The following is a 24,092-nucleotide window of genomic DNA, read 5'->3' as shown; positions in this document are numbered from 1 at the left end:
ATCAATCTGATTAAAACAAACATTAACATTAGCTACTCATGACTTAACCATTCGTCTCACCTCTTTTCTTTCTTTTTTTAATGACATGAACTTGAAAGCCTACGAAGATCAAATTATCCACAAGGTGTTCGAATGAAAAACATCGTATTTCCTCGCTGGTGATCGATAACTCCATAAAACTTCCGGTGAAGTCCCCTTGTTGTTGTTATATACGGCACTTCGACCCTTTTTTATTCGCGTATGTGTGTAAAAGTTTCGTAATGAAACCATCAACTGTAAAAGATTTCAACACAAATCATATATAAGCAAGAGTATTTATTAGAGTATGTCTTGGATATAAACTGCCTCCTGTAAGCTGTAGGAGTAGCAGTGACCACGTTGCTACCAACAACAAATATGGCGGCCGCACACAAAGTTTGAAGAAAACGATAAGATTGAGTTGCGTGGACTTAAATCTAAAACAAATGGCAGCTTCCATGAAGGGGCTTTCGCCAGAGCTGCGAAAGTACTTAAGAGTCAACAAACTGCCTGATATATACGAAGTACGTTGGTTTATGCATCACGCATCGTCATGTTTCTTCATTAATTAACATCGTCATCATTGTTCATGCATCCATTGACAACGGAAAGGATTAATTACAACACGGTTATAGAATATTTGAAGCAAAACTTACAAAATATAATAATTTATTTCGATTTTAATGGTTACTCGTATGAAGTAGCTCTTACTTTAATTCGTGAAATATTTTTATCTGTTGAATACAAAAATGAATTAATGTATATAAATTACAGGCGCTAATCACTGGACTGGCCATTATGTGTCCAGCGGATCCACTTCAGTTTATTTTAGACAAGCTTCAATTTCTCAAGGAGAATGGTCTGGACATTTTACAGTGGTGTGTATAATGCTTCTTTGAAACAGTTATAGTTGGTACACAGTGAAGTAACATATTGTAACAATGCGCAACTGATGAAACATCGTCAACATATATATGTTTCTTATTATGGTTCTCGTTGTAAAAAAAAAAATATTAACTGCATTTAATACTGGCATGACTTTAACTTTTTGTAAACTCAATAATGCAGTAAAAGAAAGTTCCTAATGGTAGCTAGACCTTTGTGAATATAATTAAACCTCTCAAAGCTTGAATTAAGAATTTTTAAGACCTTATTTCTAGTTAGGAAATGTAATGCAAGTTTGTTGTGCAAGCAAATCATTAGCATTTATTACAATTAAGTTTCATGTACACATTTACCATGCAGTTCTATGCCTGTACTTTATATGTATGATTATATATTCTATGGACAATGAACGTACACATATAAACCCATAATCCTGTCAGACAACCCACCACTGTCCCTTTCTGTTTCCCCACTCCTACTGTCTCTCTCTTTCACACTCACACACCCACACACAGGCAATCCGGTGGTGCAAATGTTAGCGCCTGTCACCAATACAGTGAAGGTTGGCTGTCCATGGTTCAGCTCTCATATCTCAGGCGCGTTCTTACTCTGCATGTGGCATCTGTTTACAGGGGTGGCTACCATGCCATAATATAGCCTTAGTTGTTGGCTTGGCTTAAAACACCAATTCCACACACACACTTATGTCAACACTACATCAGTACATGGTTACTCTTGTGTGATAAAAACAGTCATTTACAAGGAAACCAGACTAAAAAATATTAGAGCACCTGGTCAGAGGATTGGACCAACTCCCAGCATGAACATTTTTTTAATGATGTCTGCTAGAGCAGCAATCGAAATGGCTTTTAGGGAAGCTTGCATGCAATTTCACATTATGTAAATACTTAATCAAAATCTGTTTATTTCATAAAATCTAAAACTTACTGATCCTACCTTTGGTATTTACATTTATTCAGAAAGATAAATATGAACTTTGCTTGGTTACAGGGACATTTTTATAGATGAAAGTATGCGACCACTCCAAAGGGTGATCACTGAAAGCAATCTTGACTTCATCTTTAATTACGAAGAATGGCTCATGGTATGATCTTGTGAGCTTTCATTACATTATGGACATGAATGTTGTAACAAAGGGGTAGGCTTCGTAATCATAAAACATGATCTCAAAATTTATAAAATTGTGTCCATACTTGTTACAGGCTTTATTAATAGACTTATCAGAGAAACAGACACTGAGCCTTCATTATGTCTGAAAATATGCTTGTAGTGATAAAATAGTGATAAAAAATAGTGATAATGTATCCCTACTATTGAAACAGTTACACTTTTTGCTATTTTTACATATCATCATTTTGACGCAGCCTTCCTTTGCACTTTACACCATATTTTATGGTCTGTGTCCCTCTTAGAAGCCTGAAGCCAAGCTTTGAAAAGCTCAATTAGTGTTCCCTCTGTCTGTCTAACCTTGAGTGTAAAGTTTTTTCAGTATCAAGCACAAAAGGTTTTGGATTCTCTTCCACTTCGTATTCATCAAGCCTACTCATTCTCAATCTTTAAGCAACATTTTAAGACACACCTTGGCTAAAGTTTGTTTTACCAGAGAACTGGGTGGGTGGGTGCGGATGTGTGTTTGTGTATGTTTGTTTGTTTGTTTGTTTTGGGTTTTTTTTTTGTTTATTGTTTACTGTGCTGTATAATGTTCCCAAGCATATGTTTCAATTAATGAAATTCACAAGCTATTGTTGGAATATCATGTAAAAAATTTACAACAAATATTTAGTCATTTATGATCGTGAGCAGATTGTGTCAATTACAATGACATTCTTATAAATTCATGAGGCCCTAACTCAGTTTCATTTGTGGCTTTATTTATTACATTTTCATGAAAGTGGCTGAATACTATTTGACAACACTCATTTATTTTATGCACTACTTGTACTGATGAGAGGTGTTATCACTTTTTTTTTTATTGCAGCCATCACCAGAAATGTATGCTGCAGCATATGGACATTACAACCTAAAACTGAAGGAGATGTGCTTCTGGTAAGGCTGTCCACTAAGCAGCTTCAGTTCCTTGTCATTAATTTTGGTGGCAGTTTGAAGGTTTCTATCATTATTATCTTTGCCATTTTAATCATGTTCCATCATTCCAAGTCATCACCCACAACCGGTGTGTTTTCATTTGAATGCGTGAAAGGTCTGTGTTCCATTTTATTGAATCTGTAAGCTTACTTGACAGTGGTTGTAAAGTGCTTTTTCTGTTATTTGTAAAAGAACTTTCAGCTTTTCTCCATTTAAGCCATTTACCCCTCCATTATCTTCTTGAGTTTAGTATCTGACATTAATGATATTGTTGATACATTTGTTTCATAGTGTGGTTGAAGATATTTCGTTATTTAATCCATTCAATAAAGTTAACTCAGTTTATTATGTAAATTTTAAAACATTAGCTGAAGCTACAAGCTATAAACATTAATTTGTTAACATAAATTTTGCTAATAGTTCTTGCTAGAAAAAAAGCAAAAGGTATCATTTTTAGTTTTCGCTCATTTTAAAAGCCAGCTGAAACTAATTTCAGTACATTATCTGGTTGTATTAAAAATTATCACAAATAAGCTGATAGTTAGCAATGACTGAAAAATATTCCATCAGAAATGCGCAAGGTGCTGAGATGTTATGAAGAGGTCACGACATGACATGCTATCTAAACTGATGACGATAAAGCAGCAACACTGGTGGCAATGGCAGCAAAAGGAAAGCAAATATTATTTTGAAAACTATTATCACTGTCTAAAACTTATTTATCATTGCCATTTACAGTTCCTGGATGCAGTATTTTTTGGTGTGCAAGAGGAAGACAGAGACTCTCAACAAGAAATTGTCTATGGCAAGTATGCATCATACCCACCGTATGCTGAGGGTGCATATTCAAGCATGGAAGGTAAGAACTTTTACTTTGTAAATTTGTTTTGTTTTTGGTTTTTTTTTTGGTTTTTTTTTTTTTTGCATTGTTGAATGTATTTCTGATGCTCTTACATTTGATTCAAATGAAGCACAGGCTAAGATTCCATTCTGAGCAAAAACCAATTGTTTTGTATAAAGCATTTGTGAATAATAATTATGACAGTAACCAGAAACATCTCATCAATTCTTATAGAGAAATTCATTGCATCAAACATAGCTCGGGGTGTGTCAAGTTGGGAAATAAGAACCCCATTTTGCATGATCTGTCAAAAATAAAGATTTTCAGATTTTCTTTTTGCATTTTCCTGGATCCGGTTGACAGAGCGAAAATGAACCTAGACGACTGACAGACCCCAGATTCAGAATGATAAAATATTAATCAAGAGGACAAAATCTTTTTGGTTTTTTTTGTTTAGTCCTCACAATCTCACAATTTTAAGCATATATGCTTTTCTATATTTATCACTATAAATAAAGAAGAATGAACATTGGTGTGAAAGTTTCTAAAACAAGATCATATATAAAGACTTTTAGATATGATAAATGTATCTTTTAATATTTTTCATCTCTATCATCAATTTTGTTCTATTTTACAGGCCTGGATGAAATATAGGAAGGGGCGACAAGCAAGTAAGTATATTGTAACTATCATATATTCTTTCCCAATTGTTAAATAAACTGTTGTTTACTCTTTCCCATGAGTGAAATAAAAGATACAAAATTGTTCTTTGGGGTTTTTTTTTCATCAACCAAGGAGCTAGCTAGTATTGTGGGACAGAAAAAAAAGTTAATCCTCTCTGTAGATATATAATAACAATAATAATTATAAGAAAGTTGATTTATATAGCACATTATACCACTATCAAAGGCAGGCTTAAAGTTCTTTACAAAAAAATAAAAAGTAAAGTAAAGATACATAAATGCTGCCTATATAATTACTCAGGATATGAAATAGGTCTTACTTAGCCGTGTTCTTGCTGCTTTGTGTTGTGTCTGTAAATTAGTTGATGGAAGTCTTTAAAGGTCCTTCTCACAACAAATTCCAGAATTCATCAGTCTGATTCTTCTGTGCCCCTGTAAATACATTTTAAGAACAGACTTTGACAACTTTGGTCCTCATTGCAAAACTTGTTTTAAATAGTTTTTTTAATTGAAATTTTTTCATGTTTAATGACTTCAACAACATAGAATCATCAGTTTATGATTTTATAAAGATGTTTTTTAAATGGAAATCTCCCAATACTCATTGTGTGCAGTGTCCTATCAGAAGATTCAGCATGTGTTTTATGTATGTGTTGGGCGCATTGTGTTTGAGGCATGGCATAAACACACCCTTGAGGCACGCAGACAGCGAGAATACTTTGAGGTAAAAGAAAATTCTCTTGCTAAGCGTATGTGTACATGCTTAAAGTTAACAAATTGTCTATTTGTTTTCATTGCTTTACTTTTTAATAATATGTACATACTTGCAAGCTTGTTTCTTTCATGTTTTTTTTATTATTTATTGTTTTATGAAAACCAGATTGTTTTTATAAGTTTCTGAATAGCAGATGTAAATGTTTTAAAATGATATGGCTTGCTATTTCATTTTTTTCTAATTTTGTAAAATTCTAAGTTTAATAGAATTGATAACATTAATGGAAAAATGAAAAGGGCTTAGTGATTTCAAATTAGACAGGGAAAAGATGACAGAAAAGTAGCAGAAGTATAACATGTTCATAAGTGAAGAATTATATCTGAATTGCAATGATCCACAAGAAATGCTTTGTACTGAAATAAATGGCTTAATCAAAAAAAAGAACTGTCTAATTATTAGAAAAATAATAAGGATGAATAATTAAAATTGTCACTATTCTAGTAATATATTTGATCACAATGTTTGATGATTGGCTGAAAACTGTTATGTGTTATGTTTGTGCAGCTATACATGGTTAGTTGAGCTATAAGCAAGTAAAATTTGGGTATCATTGTTTTGTGACTATGGGCAGGCAAGGGTGTGTTGCAAACTAATCAAGCTGTGACAGTAGTTGTAAGTTGACTCCTCTTATGAACCTAATTGGGTATGCTTCTTTTAGGTTTAGCAGGGAAATTGTTTTTTCTAATGACTGGGTAATTCTAGGAACAGTGGTGGTGTCATGCACACAATCAAAGTCATTTACACATTCTTACCACAAACAATTACTTATAGCTGTCCAAACACACACATGTATATATATAATTTCTGAGCTGGAGATAAATATTAACCCACATTCACTACTCAAAATCTTAGGGGTCATAGTCACCTAAATAGCACAAAGTAAAAACATATCAGCACGTGAATACCTGAGTTATGGTAAATGTATTAGATATTAACATAAATATTTTTACAAAAAAACTAACTTTCATACACCCAGCTAAAATCCACTGAGGTCCTCACAGCCACCTTGGATACGTACATTATATATATAGAAAATTGAGAACAGCATACAGTAATCTAGTATCCAATGGAATCCACACAGTCGCTTTACACCACAGTTAAATAAAAGTCAGGCAAAAGCCACACATTCACTTTACACAGCAATTAAGAGTTAGCAAAAGACCACATAGTCGCCCCAAGCACAGTAGATTGATTAAAACTATAGCATACAGCATGTCAGTTTCACACAGAATCAACACAGTCGCTTCTCATTCACTTTGACTTCTCCTGTCTCCCCACTGTCTTCTCTTTTTCTTATCTCCTTCCTTTCTCTGTTTCTTCTTACCCGCTCTCACGCTGGTTTACTTTTACATCATAAAATTTTATGACATCATAAGGGAGAAAACTGTGATCTATTTACATGAACTACTTTCATTTTCATGATACACCCGTCCATGACAGGTAAAGATTAGTGCAAGATACTGTTTCCCAATACCTGAGCGAATAACTCACATCACATTGCACACAAAAAAATATTTAAAAATTGCGATATCACATTTGGGCACATAGGCCTAATTAATATTTGGTCCCAGATCTCCCATATCTATGTACAGTCCTATTGTGTCTGTTGTTGACATCTTTCTTATGCATGGTGAAGTCTGCAGGCTTGTGTCTTGACAACAGTTGTTTCTTAGTGTTTTACGCCATGCTAGCAACTAAGGCTTTATTATGGCGATCTTGAGAAAAGGGGGAAAGGCGAAGTAAGAAGTGGGGGAGTATTCACCCATGCTTTGAGAAATAGTATCTTGCCCTGATCTTTACCCAGTCATTAGAAAAAATTGTGCCCTTCTAGACCTTTAAAAGCAAATGCAAAACAATGGTAGAATCAAATAGAGCTATAACTTCAGGGATTTCAAAAGAATAAAAATATTATATGCAACAAAAGACTGAGAGAAACAGACAGCTGCAAAATAGTAAACAAAAAATTAATGTCTTTTCACAGCAAATAACCTGAAGGTGAAAAGAATAACTCAGCAATTAAATGTTATGGCAAAAACTATTTCAAGGCACCATTTGACAAGATCTCTATATATTGAGCAAATAGTTGACACTATCCCGAAACAACCAATTAAAAGCATTGACAGCCAATTTAAGTATTCTGAAATCCTAAAAAGTATAAGTACCATACAAGAACGTTTAAACCTGAGGAAAAAAAAACAGAGAAAAAATTTCTTGTCTAAGTATCATACAAATATTTTAGTATGACATTTAAATCCAAGGAAAAAAAGTAGAAAATGATTTCTTTAACCTTGATAAAATTTGAGCTTATCCATAATTAAGCCTTAATGCCATTCTTAAACACAGCAAAAATTGAACTGTTGATTTTATTGTTTGACTACCAGAGTATGGCATTTGCTTCTGGCATCTTCTAATACTTGTTACAGATCCTCTTAATCATTATGATTCTTATTATAAGGGTATATTTGTGTTATATCAGTAATCAATTAACAATGATTATTCTGTAATGATAAAACAAATATTTTTATTGTATGTGCAGTTTGGGGTGAGGTTTTAACCAAAGTTTGTTGTAAACTTTTGTTTAACTAATGATTGCATTCACATTTTTCAGAAAAATTAGCATTACTTAAAATCCATTTTTTTTAAACTTAACATTTTAGTTTAAAGTACTCTATAGTGCCCTAGCTAAGGAAAAGCAAAGCAGTAATCAGCAATGGTTTGGCTATGGAGCTTTCAGAATCACCATATTTGATTACAAAGAGTGATTACAAAGATCAAAAGTAGAGTTTTGTGGTAATTTTAAATGTTACTGTACAGTTAGGAATCCATAACTGTATGCTACAATCTTGGGTGCTTGTTTTATTGCTATCTTGTTAATTTTCTTTTACTTTAATTAATTTAGATGTTCTTTTGCCATTTCCTCATTTAGACCTTTTATATCTAAAACAAAAAATAATTCCATTCTGAAATATGCCTACTTTTCATTCTCAGAGTTATGATGTATATCAAACTTTAAAACCTTAATATTTGATTCTCAGACTACTGTGTATTATTCTGTTTTGAAACAATAATTTGTTATTCTTTCTCACTCAACCAGAAAGACTTTACTCATGTAAAAAAACACGAATTTAGCCGTCTCTTTTAAAAGACTAATATCTCTATTCTAACCTTTGCAGATGAGCCTTTCGGTAATTACAAACATTTCAGTTGATTTTTAGAGATGGTGGTTTTAAATGTATAAAAGCCAGACACTTGATTTTGTTGTGTTGCATTGGTTGATCATTGGTTTAATGCAAATAGTTTCTTTAAAATGTGAGAAATGCGTAGCTTTAATATAAAGAAAATATAGTTAGCAAGGCATGGTCTTTTCTTTTGCTTATACTGTATTACAGCAGCTTTGTTTCAACATAAAGTGTGGTTTTTTCTTTAGGCTTGTAAAACTTTGTATAAGTGCCAATCTAGTTAAGGAATAGAGAATTAATTCCGTTGATCACATAGACATTTTCTGTATGAATGTGGCTGTATCTGAGTGTATGTAAGTACAAGTTTATGTGCATGGATGCATGTGTGTGTGTGTGCATGCATACAGATCTGTATGTATGTGTGCACATGTCTGTAGATTTGTCAGTTCATGATTTGTATTATTATGACTGTATGTAGGAGTGTGTGTTTGTATCGATACCATGTCACTAATGTTAGACTTAAGACTAATCATCTCGACCATTTAGTATGTAGCTTCAACTTTCATTGTCTTATGCTTTGATTTTACTTTCAAATCTCAGAAGTGGCAGGTCTGTTTTTTTAAATGATACTTGTTACTCTATAATTCCCTTATCTCTGTCACCTGTAATTTCCTTTTACTTATAATAATAGGTGAATACATTAGTGTCTTACAATAGGTTGATTTGTGTACAGCTTAAGATGATATTGTGTTAGGCTGCACCCTTTTTTCTGTGGCTTGAACAGATTTTTTTTATCAGACATCTTGGGGAAGTTGACAACAAGGAACTCAGTAGGCTTGGCCAAGTTTTGTTTCAGTGGATAATAAATAAGCAGTTAAAGTATGAGACCATATTACAAGACTTTGCCAAGCTGTGAAAATTTAAGAAAGTTCTTTAAAAACTGAAGAAATCTTTGCACATTGTGTCTAGGGTCTGTACATGTTAGAATCTGAGAAATAGTTCAAGAAGATGTTTGCTAAACAGTTTTGTCAACAGCTCCCTGCTCTCTTGCTATTTGTATGTGCATTTTTCACCTTCTTCAGGTCCTTTGTGCATTTCACTGGATTTTTCTGCTTTCTTTATTTTGCTATAATTATCAGTGGTGGTTTTATTTTTAATATTGCGCTGCTCTACACATTCATGTAGTACATATATAGTAATTAGCAAATGAGTGAATGTAGTATGTACCTTCAAATAAGGCCATTAGAGTTATGCAGTAAATACCAGTTGGAGTTGCTCAGTAGACCACCAGTGTCCAGTGGATGAGGTATCCTAACTGAAAAAAAAACCCAATTATATAAATCAGCATGTCTGGCGAAAATGTTATTGAAAGTGTGAAATGATTTCCATTTGTAGAGATATTTATAGTAATGAGATCTGGAAGTCTTATTTGTAGTAGTAACATGAGAACCTTGTTTTTTTAGTAAGGTCCTTTTAGGCATGGACATTTTTTTCATGCAAAAAGAGAATACTGGTGTGCAAAAGTCTTTTTTCCAATAAATGCTTAAACTATCTTACAATCTTAAATTGTAAACAGTAAATGGGCTAGGGAAGTTTACATTTTCTAATCAAATATTTACAGAGGTGTAAATGATGCCTATAAAGAAAAGAATCATAGGAATGATTTATGATTTTTTTTATCAAAGCAAAACCTAAAGAATTTAAAACTAATCATAAACAACTTATTTGCAGCCATGCTAGTATGATTTTATCTCACAACTTGCCTTATCACAGATCATAATCATCCGACCAAACAGATAACGTTGCTTAGGTTCCATAAAGTTTATCCTTGTAAGCACAAGCACTGAAATCCAAGGAAATGGATATTTGACTAGATCACCAGTACCTTTAGCCCATACAGCTCAAGTAATTTACTGGTGGCCTATTGCCATTAAATACATGATCAGGGCTGACAACAAGTTACCAGTCGCCTGTCGCCGCTAAATACATGATCAGGACTGACAACAAGTTTTCTGTCACTTTTGTCTGCTGTCAAAGGTGTAAATCTCCTTGAAACTGCTATAGCAGTGTTTCATTTTATTGTGAAGCGATCCCAAACTGTAATCATTTCCTCATTTATTGAGCCACAAACATGGCAGTAAAAGAGAAGTTCATTGAATAGCTCTATTCAAAATGTCTTTCACTGCTGTGAAACCTGTACTAGTGAATAACAATGCATTACATTCACAGTGCTGTCTTTGTCCTCATATATAACCTGCCGGTTCGGACTATGTGTGCATTGTAATTAATGTGACCCCCAAAGACTGCATGAGGTGGTAAGATGACATGGTGGTGTATAGGGCTGCTACGTATTGTTTGCAGCTGACAAGAGACATTCAAGTGGTTGCTGTGTAGGCTGTGGTACAGCTCGCCGTTGCCCACAAAAAGCTTAACATTTAAGTTGCAGAGATTTCCATAGAACATATGCTAATAGGACGCAAACATAGCCCTCACAGGGACAGATTTGTCCTTTAAGTTCTGTGATAGCCAAATAACAAAATATTCAACAGGACTTAGGATTAGATAGGTGCATAAAAGTAATAAAACCAGATCATATTCAAAACAAATTTCCCCATCAAAGTAAACTTAAGATTTATGGCACACCACACACATTCAAAGTCTGCACAGTAAATAGAGCTGCGAGTGCTTGACCTGAGTTAACACTGCTCACAGAGAGATTGCCTGCACTTTGATCATGCTGAAGAGTATTATAAGGCAACTGTAAGCTTAGCAGGAAAGTTTTATTTTCTTTTATTCTTGGTGCTGTTGAAAGTAACATGAGAACCATGTTGTGCAGAAGTACTTACACCAGTAATACTGCTACATGCCCAAGGCACAGGACTTTGATTTTGTAAACTGGTTCATAAGCCATTTGCAAAAGAGGATTTAGCGATTTTTGTCACAGTCTTTCATTTCAGGTAATGCGTATACTTCTATTGAAAGAGAAAATTCGAGAAATCCGGGCAGAATCTTGATTTTCATTTAATATTGTTGATCTCTAGATATAGAAAATGCAGAACCTTTAAAGCATTTTTATTTACGACAAGAATATAGATATTGAATTACATGTACTAGCATGTGGTAGAGTTCTGTGTGTTCTGGTTAAGAGTTTTCTGTTTAATTTTTGTACTGTAGTGTCTTATCCAAAACTATCTAGCAGAGTTAATTTCTGTTCAGAAAAGCTACATTGAGGGACAGAGTGTGCTGAACGATCATGTGATTGTATCATTAATTAACATTGCAAAACTGCCTGTGTGTCTTCTGGTGTAAGCAACTTGCACAATTCTTCTTCTCTCTCATCTTAATTGTCCCTTTTGTGTGCACACAGGTATGCACAACATAGAAACAGTATTGTGACACATAGACAGTACTATACCTACCTTCATTGACTTTGTGTCTCTGTAGTATGTTATGTACTTGAACTGACCTTTATAGAAATGTTGTGATTCTCTTGCTTCTAAAAAGTGGTTGTTGATATAAATCTGCAAAAACATAATTTGTCGGAATTTTAGCCATTTTGTAAAAATGAGGATAAAAGCATCATTAAGTTTGTTTTGACATATTACGAAACTGCCAATCAAACAAAATCAAAAGTAACCTAAATACACAGAGTATTTGGCATTAAGTTAATTGTTTAGAATTCTGCTCAACTAAATGATTTAACAGAGGCTAGAGAGGGGTGAAAACATGGAAGACGAGGACCTGTTTGGTCAGGGCACAGGAGAAGCTCGTGACAGTATCTCTTTGCTCCCTAAGAAAATAGCAATCCAGGTCAGTTAAAGATTTTTTTAATTGCTATTTTATCAAAATTTTTTTTGGAATGATTTGTAGAAACTCTAAAAAGTTAATTTGTTACTTAATCAGAGCTTCTGGTGATATATAGTCATTTAATACTTATGTGGTGAAAGCATAGCTATACTAATTGTATACTAAAAGTTGCTTTACAACTTTGAATCTGGTTCATATGGAAAGGGTACCATCTGTAACAGGTGGTACATATATTTTAGGAGTGTCCCAAGAAAAGCATATTCCTACTATATATGTTGTTGTGCATAGGCATTATATTTTTCAAAATATGTTTGCATCAGACAGCTGTTTTTTATTCCTGGCTGTAATGAAATTACAACCTTTGATAGTTAACAAAACAAATTGGCATGTCCTTATGAATAATTTTGTGATGATTTGAGGAAAAGAATATGGATTTTCCGTTACTAGAGTTTGCAGACTATATACAGGGTGGTCCACTTAAAAGTAGTGTAATACGGAGTAGAGGCAGGCTACTTTTAAGTGGCCTAACCTGTATATAGGCTGTAAGAGAGTTTACATGATAACAACAGTTTATCACACCAGTAAAATGTATTCATTTCGTTTGTTGTTTAAAGATATTTGAAACATGGACATTGTTTTACATCTTCTAATTAACAGGTGTTTAGTTATGTAGACATTGCAGACCTAGCTAACTGTGCATGCGTATGCCGCTCCTGGAAAGTTATCACGCAGTCAGGGGCTCTGTGGAGCCGGGTAGGTAAATCTTACATACCTTTGCTTTTAACCCACTGTCCAGGCTTATGTAGCATGGTCTTTGGTATCTAAAATGTGTACTGGACTGAAATGAATGGATTTGTATGATGATAGCTATTTAGGTTTGCTTGAAAATTATGTTTTAGATGAAACCATTTTCACACAAAAACTGTGACATAAAAATTGTATAAGTACATTACTTATTCTGTCAGCAATACTGGTGCTTTGGCTTCATAGACTTTATGTCTAACTGCTGTTATAATCCCAGCATGCTTACTTTTGCTACCCCGTCCCTACGTCTCCAAATTTATTTTCAATCCAGATGCATGTCAAATCCCTGTTGGTGCAATGCAATGCAAACTCAGGTCTTACCTTCTTTGTGTTACAGATGAATTTCTTTGAAGTTCAGAAAAGGTATGCATCAAAGCGTTTTTAATTAGCACATCAAAATACAATGAACAACATACAAGTTCTAGGTCATCTAGGATGACTCATTTTTTGCTAGTAACTTTAATTGTCAGCAATGGGATCAGATAGCTTAATTAAGAAGTTTGTGCCACTCTTTTCTTCTCCGTGCTAGATAAAATCTCCAGAACTTTTTCCACAGTCCTCTTTCTGTAGTCGTAATTGTAATAAAATGCACCACTTGTTAAAAATAGTAGAGACAGTAGTGTGTGTGCATGAGAGAGAAATGGCGGGGGAGGGGAATTCATTGAGTACAGACAGTATATAGGTTGGTGTCTTTAATAAGCTTGCGTTGGTGTTCTTTTAACAAAATGCAACTAATAGGTATACTTTTTTCTGAAAGTGTTTATCAGCCATCACTCAATGGAGGATAGCAATGTGTAAAAAAGATTTAGGTAAACTTTTAAACTAATATTCTGCAGTATTGTAGCATTTTCACAGTTCTCACTTTTTGACTTGGTTCTTGTTTGGATTTCACATGTTCCACGGAAATTAAAGTTAATGTTGGTTTAGTTTTTTTTCACCCTGTGCTATTGATATACTGCTATAAAGAATGTCAGTATTTCATGCATGTAGTAACATTCATGAACACCATAGTTAGGATATTGCAGCCAGAGAAGATATAACACGTTTTTTCTGGAATATAAAATATATCTTCCTTAAAGCCTCAGAAGAAAGTCTGTGAAATGTGTTCATTATTGTCTTTGAAAAAAATTGATTGTAAACTTTCACAAAAATATGGAGCAGAGTTTACTTGTTCATATATATATATTTAGAAAGAGAGTAAAATTGTCATATCATTGCCATAGCGCATATAAACTGATGACTCATTGGCTGGAGTGATTTATCTTCTCACCAGAATTTAGCACTATAATTTGTTGTATGTGGCTATTCTCATAGCAAACAGTTTGTATAAATTTGTATATTTGAAGTCTTAATTATTACATATATAGTACCCATTATTGGTTAAATTATTTAATTATTTACATTTTAACTGTGTTTGAATTTATTAAATCCCAGTTTAAACAAATCACTGCAGTGGAGTCAACATTTATAAAAATAGAAATAGATTGGTTTTTAAAATTTTGTTTTAAAATAAATGTTTATTTCTTGCATCATTTATCTTGACAGACTGAAGGATGGGTAATTAACATATAGTGATGCTGTAGTAGATTTTTCCTTTCTTTTTCCAGATTTCTGGGTTTTGTCTTTTTTCCATATAATGCAATTTCTTCTTATCTACATGTTCGTATATAATGACTTTTAGCTTTCTTTGAAATCATTATCTCACTTCATAAAACTTCAAACTAAAAAATATGAGCACAAACTTGTTATATTTTACTGTTTATATGACTCCTGATATATTTTTAGTATTTTAGTAATTACTATATTGCACTTTAAACATTTCCTTTATCAGAATATTTTTGAGACATGTTAGCATTCTAATTTTCAATAAGCTTGTTAGCAGCTATGTCACATTTACTCTCTTAATTTCTTCCTCACACACAGTCATCATCGTGATGTATATATATATATGCATGTCATATACATATATAAAAAATGTGTATATTCACACACAGTACACATGCACATTTATAGACACACACACACACGTCAATGCACAGCCCTTCTACTTACTAATTCCTTTTGATTCTGAAACATATATGCAGACGTAGAAAATAAAAGGCCCCAAGGGCTGCTGGAGATGAGAGAAACATGCATACAGTGATTTCATCTTGTCCTGTATCAATGGTGTCTCATGGCTGCTAAACTCACTGTTTAGATTTTAGCTGCAGCTAACCATGTTACAACCTTCATTCAAAATCTTATTGTAGTCAATTAAAAACTGTCAAAAAAAAAAATAGAAGGTATTGACACTTCTTACATCCTGCTGTAGTTGGGCATTTATATCTGTACTAGTCTGTATTCTTGGGTTCGGTACAGTATAATATTTCTTATGACTGCTTTTTGTTCGTGCTTTTAGTAGCTTAATCAAGGAAAGTTGTTTTGACAGACAGTATTATTCAGGCATATTATTTTATTTTTGTATTTTTCTTTCATTTCTCATCATTGGTTGGTTTTAATCTTAAGTATTGAACCTGCTTTTTGCTAGTCCTTATATTTTTTCCTCAACTTTCTTGTGTTTTATTTACAAGGCAACATTATTTTCATAGTTTTTCTTTTCTTACCCATATAGTTTTTTCCTTAAGTTTAAAACCTCGTAAAATCTACCAACTTATTTTATTAGTAAAATTCAGTATCTATTTGTTATTTAAAATTAATGTTTAATGTAAAAAAATATTAACATATTAAAAAGTAAATTAATGACTAATTTGTTTTCAAAAAGGAAAACACTTCAGAACCAGGTACAGCTTTCTTCAGGCTTGACTGAAATATTATGAGGTTATACAATTTTGAGCAGTATAATAAATTACCATTCCACAGTGTCTCAACTTCACTCAATGTTTTAATTGCTTTTTGCATTTTGTTTCCCTTTCACTTTGGATGCCTTAAGTACGAATTCATAATTTTCTTTCTGTCTCTTAAACCATTCACTTTTTTTTTCTTTTGTCATTGTCTCTCTCTCTATATATATATACCATGAAGTTTGTAAATATTATGTGTGAAATTTTTCTACACTTTACTAGAGTAACAGACAAGGTAGCTGCACGACTATTGTACAAGGCGAGACCATACTTAATTCACCTTAATCTGCGTGAATGCCAGCATCTGAAACAGGCAACATTTGTCTCAGTCAGCCAGTGCCGCAATATCCAAGACTTAAATCTCTCTGGCTGCCTGGGCCTTGATGTGAGTAGTTGTGTCAGAGCTGACTTTGACATCTTGAAGAACTGAATCAAAGGAGAGAAAACTGAGGAGAACCATGGGTTTGGAGGGGGATATATTGTGATACTAGAGTTATGGTGGCACAACTGTGTGTGTACTGGGGGAAAAGAGAGCATGTGCACTTGTAGATGCACAAGGTGTGTACATGCATGTATATGTGCTCATGTAAGTTTCCAAGTGCACATAAACATACTGAGCCATCCATTGCTATGCCAAAGTCACACCTCTATATTAATTTGAGTTTATCACCTTCTGCACACTTTTACTTTCAGGATGACACCCTGAAACTGATAACCAAAGGCTGCAAGATTTTGCTGTACCTCAACATCTCCCACACCAGTTTGACAGATGCCTCGCTCAGAGCCGTTGCCAAGTTAGTGATTATTGTGATGCAGTAATAAGCTGAGACAGAGAGAAAGAGAAAGTGTGTGTGTTGGTGTAGGTGAGTGTGACTTGGACTGTTTGTGTGTGTAAGGGGATGTATGTGTGTGTGTGATGGCAGCATGTAAGTAACATTAATTGTCTGTGGTTTTAAATTCTTATGTGCATAATGGTTGTGGCCGGACAAGCACCTGTTCATGAAACATATAGAAGCATACTTTGCATTTCTTGAGGACTCATTCTCTTGTCTAATTTTGATAAGTCATGTACATATGGAACTTTTGGAAGTTTTGGCCTTATGTATGTTTTTTTTTTATTTTACATTAAATAATTTATTTATGCTGCGTATTTAACAGGGTTATCACCTAAATCAGGAAATATTAATGTTGATTTACTACCAATGCATTTCATATGTGTATGACTTTGTTTATCATGGCTGTTACACCATTTTGGCCTTGGCTGATTCATGTGCAGAATTTCTGTTTCATTCCATTTCTGCATAATGTTTTTTCAATAGATTTGGGTGGAATGAAACTTTCTGAAAAATGTTTTTATCATCTTTCTTTTTTTTTTTTTTTAACCCTTTACAGTTCAAACATGTGTGCTCATTCAGCTGGTGAGTAAGAAATTCTGAACTGTGTATAGTTAAATTATTAACAGCCCTTAACTTCCAGATAATGAGCTGGACTGTGTGCTGCTTTGCTCATCACAGGTATTGTGTGAACCTGCAGTATATCAGCCTGGCATTCTGCAATAAGTTCTCCGATCGTGGTTTGCATTACCTTTCTAACGGAAAGTGCAGCAAAAAGTTGGAATACCTAGACTTGTCAGGCTGCCTGCAGGTGACCCCTCAAGGATTCCAGAACCTGGCCAGTGGATGCATTAATCTCACAACCCTTATCTTAGATGACTTTCCAACACTTATGGATGATAGCATCATAGTATGTTGTAACTCATTTTTAACCTTAAATGAATTTTGAAGGAACTTATAAGTGTCTTTAGTAGGTTGTTTTTTCAGACTTGGGGAAATTTTTATGCTGTAATGAACTAAACTGAGGCATTCGAAAAAAAAAATGACATCTGGTTATTCTTTAAAGTGAAGGCTGTAAATGATTACATGCTGCCAGATTTAGTTTTTTATTTTTATTCAGAGTAAAGATACAGCAGACTCCACAGCTTCATGAAAAAATCAACTGTGTTATTGGTCATGACATATGCTTTGTCAGATGTTGATTCTTTTTGAGTCATAATTTTATTCATTAAAAACAGTATTCCCATACAGTAATGTCCACAAATGTGGCTTTAGTTAAAAGGTTTTTCTTACATGGCAGATGATGACAGAGAAGTGTCACAAAATCCACACTGTCTCATTCCTGGGCTCCCCACTGCTCACAGACGAGTCTTTCAAGCACCTGGCCCAACTGAAGCAGCTCCGTGTCCTCAAAGTTGATGGTGAGCTCTAAACAAGCAGGCACTTCGAGTGAAAAAAAATGATAAAACTATAAGTAATGATAATAAAACAAAGGAGGATAATTTATGTTCTGCATTTGAATTTGTGTTAGTTCTAGTGTAAATATGAAAGGGAAGAAGATGTGAGGTGGTGGGTGTGGGGAGATGGTGTGCTGTTGGGGGAAAGAATAGAAATCTTTCTCCTATCCTTGCCACTGGCAACTGAGGGAAAATGAAAAGGCTTCTAAAATAAATGTATTCAGATGAGTTAGCTGCTATAAATATTTAACATATTAACATGAGGATTGTGTACTTCTACTATAAATTTTGACGGTGATAGGATCCCTGCAGATATTTGCTTTGTTCATGGTATCTGACCATTATTAATATCCATGTCTAGGCAATCATCGGATCTCTGATGATAGTATGAGAATGGTTGGAAAGCTGTGCCCAGATTTGCAGCATATCTACCTTACAGACTGCCAGCGACTTACAGACTCTACTCTAAAATCCTTTGCTAACTGCCGCAGTCTTACTGTTCTTAACATTGCAGACTGTGTCAGGTAAGCAAAACATCTGGCCCTGTTAGCATATCCTACTTCATTAATTAACGCCAATTAATTTAATGACCTTTGAATAACTCAGAAAAGAAAATGCTGAAGCTGGAGGAAACTTTCAGGACCTGAGCTTACTAAGTTAAAGCCACAATTACAATCTTTCAAATGTTCTACAGTCTTTACCATTGTTATTGACACTGAATTTATTTTATAATTTTCATTGTGGATTACTTTCAGAATTAGTGATGCAGGAGTGCGTCATCTGACAGAAGGTGTGTGCACTGCCAAGTTGCGAGAACTGAATCTCACAAACTGTGTTCGCGTGGGTGATTTGGCGATGGTCAATCTTCACAAAAGGTGGCAGAACTTACAGTGATTTTTATTTTGTTAGGAGATGGAGCAGGGAGATTAACAAAAATTCAAAAGTCAGTAATCATCACCTAATAAAGAACAGGAATTTAGTAAATTTAAGGGATTATGTGTAGCTCCATGAATGAAGCCTCTTTAGGTGAACTTTGAACTCTTTAGGTATAGTATTTGGTGTATGGTATACTATGTATCGAAATTATGCAGAAATTAACAATGTATACAAGATTGTGTGTGCATTTTGGATTTTTGTGAGTGTATGTATATCCTTCAGGTCTACACACTCATATATATATATGGAAATAGCATGATGTAAGTTGCTTTGCACTTTCTGAGCACCTTAAATGTGTACTTGTGTAATTATGTTGCTGCAGGTGCCACAGCCTTACTTATTTGTGTGTCAACTACTGTGAGCACATCAGCGAAGCTGGTATTGAGCTGCTTGGACTGACTCACAGTCTCGTCTCCTTAGACATAACAGGCTGTAATTGTGGTGATCAAGGATTGTCTGCCCTTGGAAACAACTCTCGGCTAAGAGATGTGTGCTTGTCAGAGTGTACTAACATCACAGACCTTGGTTTGCAAAAGTTTGCACAGCAGTGCAGTGACATTCAGAGGCTGGATCTCTCCCACTGCAAGGTTGATTTTATGTATTACTTCCATAAATTTTGTTAAAATTTGTTCTGCATGCTATAAAAATTAAAACACTAGCTCAATTCCTGGACATACTGAAATGCCAGTTTCAGTAGAGCCTAAGCATATACTGCTTACCGACAGCTGAACTTGCACAAAGTTTTTAAAAAATTTTGCTCAAGAACTAGCTTCTGTTTTAAGGAAGAAACAGCTGCAAAATTTTCAATAAAATTATATTCATTGAATTTTATCTCCTGTAACATCACAATTCAGTTAAAATGGCCTTTAACTAACAATTTTTTTAGAAATAATCGAAGCAAAGAGTTCAGAAGGATTTGTTATGCTGTTTTTGCTTACTTTAATTTCATCTGAATTGGTAAAGGTTACAATGTCACCAAACTCACACATTCTATCCCTCCATCCCACAAAGACAGTCGCATACAGAAAACGGACATTCTCCCTATGTGCTGCTCAGCAGTGGAACTCTCTTCGCCACTCTGACTCCAAGGCTACATTCAAACATTCTCAGAAAACATATCTGTTCACAAAGTACTATCCCTGAATTACTATCCTTATAATACGTCTGTCATGTTAACCATCAATTATGACTCCAGCTGTTTACAGTATCCTTCATACTTTCATCCTTTGCTGTATGCTTTGTTCCTGTACATATCTCACCATCCACCATCTGTCTCTTTATGATTGCTGGTCTGTTCAGTGAGTGCAATCTATCTTGGTTGTTGTATATTACATTATAAATACCCATTATTATTATAATATATATGTAGTTAAATTGTCCTTTGAGGAAGTCTGCATAACACTTTGCCTTTGACAGCACATGAACTTTCAAAATCTCTTTTACTTGTTATTATTTTAATGCTGAATAAGTTTGGTTTTCATCTTTTGTGCTGGGTCTCTGATGGAAAGAGAAGGAGAGAAAGAAAACATTCTGCAAACAATTACCACAGCCTTTAAAATGTCAGATTCAAACCATGGTCTACAGTTCAGCAGCACATAATGTTCATATCAAACACTGTGCCCAAGGTTAAGTCTTCATGCAATAAAAGAACATGTCAACAGAATTTGATATCGGGTAATGTTTCAGCAACTGACAGATGGGGCCATCAAGAACCTGGCTTTCTGCTGCAGAATGTTGATGGTTCTCAATTTAGCTGGATGTAAACTGGTAAGTCTTGCTTTCTTTGTCTAAACTTGTCCTTATCATCCGGTTTATTATAATCATTTATATAACTATATATATCTGCACTAATTGATTGAATGGTCAGTGTGCAGGTCAATGGGTATCTTAGAGTCTATGAAGGAATTTCAAAATATTGCTTAAATATTATATATATGTCAAAGTTTTGCATGCAGCATCATGGTATGCAACAGTTATTAAAGATCATTCATTCCTGTGAGATTTAAAATAAAGCTATAGTGAACAGAAAACAAGAAATAATGCTATTGTTGCTTAGTTAACAACTGGGTTTACTTTTGCTAATTTCATAGTTTGATCTTTATTTTTTAATTTAACGACTTATTCAAATTGTTACACACAGCTTGTTTAACATTCCCTTTGATGCTGCCAGTATAGCATCAACACGACAGGAACTTTCTAGACTGCCCCACAGTAGAGACCATTTTGAAAGAACAAAGAGTATGATAATACATCTCAAGGATAGTTACCACAGAGGGTTTTGAAGAAAACTTTTGGACTTGGACCACAGTTTTGGTCATCGTTTTTAGTGGTTAGGGCAGTTGTAAACAGAGTATAAACATAGTTTTAAAAAATTGTTTCTCTTACTAGTAATCAATACAGTACTTATGCATATTGTTGTGTTCAGGTGACAGACTTGGGTATACAGTATTTATCAGGTGTGTGTCACCACCTGATGCAGCTGGACGTCAGCGGTTGTATCCTCATCAGGCAAGTCTCTTGATAATGTCCCTTAGCAGATGTGCAGTATAGTTAAGACCAGTAAGGTCCTTGTAATAATATTCCCAGAAAATAAATGCAAAACGTAACTTTGTTTCAATCACATATCTGCCCTCCTACAGAAAGTGCACAACTGATTTCTTTGGTTTGAAAATATTTTGCATTATATGAAAATGTCTTAGTTTTGTTAAACTTTGTTTGCTCTAGTGACAAAGCATTAAAGTATCTGAGGAAAGGCTGCAAAAAGCTGCGCTCCCTAACAATGCTGTATTGTAAAGGCATCAGCAAGTAAGTCAGCAACTACTTTTTCCATCTTTTCTTTTTTTTTATCCCTTCTTTTCCCAATTTTTTATCTTCTTTTCACTACTTTTTCACTACACACCATCTTATTCCCAGAATATCGTGTAGACATTGATTGGTAAGGTTTAAGAACCATACAGTAGGACAGCTTTCACATTTACTGCGGAAGGATAATGCTCGCGAGTTCCAGATTGACCATAGGCTGTTGAAAGCATGCCTGGCCTTGTTGATGCTGCTTTTGATGTCGTCTGCTCCACCATCCTTGTTCACAATGCTACCCAGATACTCAAAGCAATCTGTTTCCAGAATGTTCTCTCCTTGAAGTTGGATTGGGAGTTCCTGCTTGTTGTTGATTCTCATCAGTCTTCTTTCTGTTGACCTTAAAGCCAGTCTTCTCTGCTTCTTCTACTAACTTGTTCAGTTTGGTTTGTGCATGCTGGTGCTGATGAGATAGGAGACTAGTGTCATCTGCAAAGTCCAGATCCTTTAGCTGTTTCGCTGGATACTGGTGTTGTTCTCTTGTGCGGAATCCAGTCTATGACCATCAGGAAGATTGTCGGTGATAATATGCAACCCTGTCTTACACCAGTCTTCATTATGAAAGGTTTAGTGAGTTTGCTGTTGTGGATAACTTGGCAGGACAAGTACAACCCCTGGATGATGTTTATGAGCTTACCCGTAAGGATACTAATGCAGATATTTTCTAAAAATTCGTTCTTTGTCATCAAATGCATTTCTTTGTATTTATGTTTTTCAATTACAAGAAAAGTTATATTATTTAAAACTGTTGTTGCTTCTTTTTTATTTTAATGCAGGCATGCTGCTCAGAAAATATCACGCCATATTCAGACCGTTGACTACAATTATGATGATGTTCCAGCTTTTTATGGCTACTGAGCAGACGTGTACAGGTGGATTTCTGTCTCCCAAGACCAACGCTTAGCCTCTTGCGAAGTTCTCTGCTCTTAGTCTCAGCAAGCCTAAACAATGAATGTGACTAAACCGGAAGCTTTGTACACACCTGCCTCGTTTTAGCAGTTAATCTGAAATGCCACTAAATGATGATGATGATGATGTAGTTTTGTAACGCGCTAGTATTCCTATCACAGAGATACGCTCAATGCGCGGGGAACCCAGCAGCCACCAAACTGCAGGGCAAATGAACAACTTCAAATAATGTTAAACAAGTGAGTCTTAAGATTTTTCCGAAAAGATGCAATACTATCAGACTCCGTAGTCGAGAGGGAAAGCGAGTTCCACAGAAGCGGGGCTACATTAGAGAAGGATCTGAAACCCACAGTCTTCTTGTTGGTATTCCCTGACTGAACACTCGGTCGTCGAAGTCTGAATTGGGCTGCTGAACGAAGATTCCGCTGAGGTTGGTGACGGTGAGTGAGTTCTTGGAGATATGCAGGCACACCTGCCTCTTTTTAGTAGTTAACTGAAAAAATTGTCTACCAGCAGTCCAATAATACAAATTCATGCTACTGAGTTGTTGTGATTTCTAGCATGGTGTGATTTATGAAATGTTAAGACACATCACTGCAAGACTGATGTATAATGTTCAAGGAAAGGAAAGTGTCAGCTGATGCATTTAAACTGTGATTAAACTTCAGCCATTATTTTGCTGATATTTGATTTAAAGCTTATAATGTCAACAGTGCTGTTGTACATGATCATTGGTTCTGTCTTATTTGTAAATTTCTGTGGTGTCCAAAGAAATATGTAAAACCTTGTGGGTTTTGCTTTAATGCATAGCAATTTACATTATAAGTTGGTTTGAACAAGTTTGTGCATGGATGAGAGAGAGAGAAATTGTGTTTGTGTGTTTTATATCTATAGTGTGTGTTTGTCTTTGTGTGGTAACAAATTTGTTAAGAAAATACTGTCTCTAAAACATGCTGGCACATTATGGGTTCTATTCATTTTTCATGAAACGCTCTGACATTATGTAACTGCATGGAAGGCAAGTGCATGTAAATTACCAAACAAATCTGTAAACAATTATATTTGTTACTGTTTTCACTTAAATAAAATATTCTTTATGGTAATAAAAACCACTACATTCTATGGTTTTGTGATAATTGACTGTAGATTCATAATGAGATAAT

General features: G+C 34.5%; 2 protein-coding genes across 8 annotated transcripts in view; one reads left to right on the top strand and one right to left on the bottom strand.

The window, feature by feature from the left end:
* LOC112572491 (protein O-linked-mannose beta-1,2-N-acetylglucosaminyltransferase 1-like) overlaps window positions 1-11,444 on the bottom strand; it is a 30,041-nt gene extending 18,597 nt beyond the window's left edge. The window contains 2 exon segments of the mRNA XM_025252198.1: window positions 4,854-4,965; window positions 9,715-11,444. The gene's annotated coding sequence lies outside the window, so the exon portion shown is untranslated.
* Window positions 70-24,051, top strand: LOC112572493 (dynein regulatory complex subunit 6-like). Of its 7 annotated transcripts, XM_025252200.1 has the most exons (24): window positions 70-542; window positions 793-896; window positions 1,915-2,008; window positions 2,903-2,970; window positions 3,748-3,868; window positions 4,488-4,521; window positions 5,148-5,257; window positions 8,482-8,493; window positions 9,088-9,096; window positions 12,193-12,297; window positions 12,952-13,047; window positions 13,436-13,461; window positions 14,644-14,655; window positions 16,161-16,323; window positions 16,632-16,732; window positions 17,453-17,681; window positions 18,072-18,192; window positions 18,590-18,752; window positions 18,984-19,103; window positions 19,487-19,751; window positions 20,851-20,931; window positions 21,590-21,672; window positions 21,889-21,969; window positions 22,797-24,051. In XM_025252200.1, exons 1-24 carry the CDS (start codon window positions 465-467, stop codon window positions 22,876-22,878), a joined length of 2,358 nt encoding a protein of 785 aa, XP_025107985.1. In that variant the 5' UTR covers window positions 70-464; the 3' UTR covers window positions 22,879-24,051. The 7 variants fall into 7 exon arrangements, with proteins under 7 accessions (XP_025107985.1, XP_025107990.1, XP_025107986.1 ...); XM_025252205.1 differs by lacking the exon at window positions 8,482-8,493; XM_025252201.1 differs by lacking the exon at window positions 9,088-9,096.
* The last annotated feature ends 41 nt before the right edge of the window (window positions 24,052-24,092 follow it).

This window comes from Pomacea canaliculata, linkage group LG9 (assembly GCF_003073045.1).
Source record: "Pomacea canaliculata isolate SZHN2017 linkage group LG9, ASM307304v1, whole genome shotgun sequence".
In the NCBI taxonomy this organism is placed as follows: Eukaryota; Metazoa; Mollusca; class Gastropoda; order Architaenioglossa; family Ampullariidae; genus Pomacea; species Pomacea canaliculata.
This window is presented reverse-complemented; position numbering and strand designations above follow the sequence as displayed.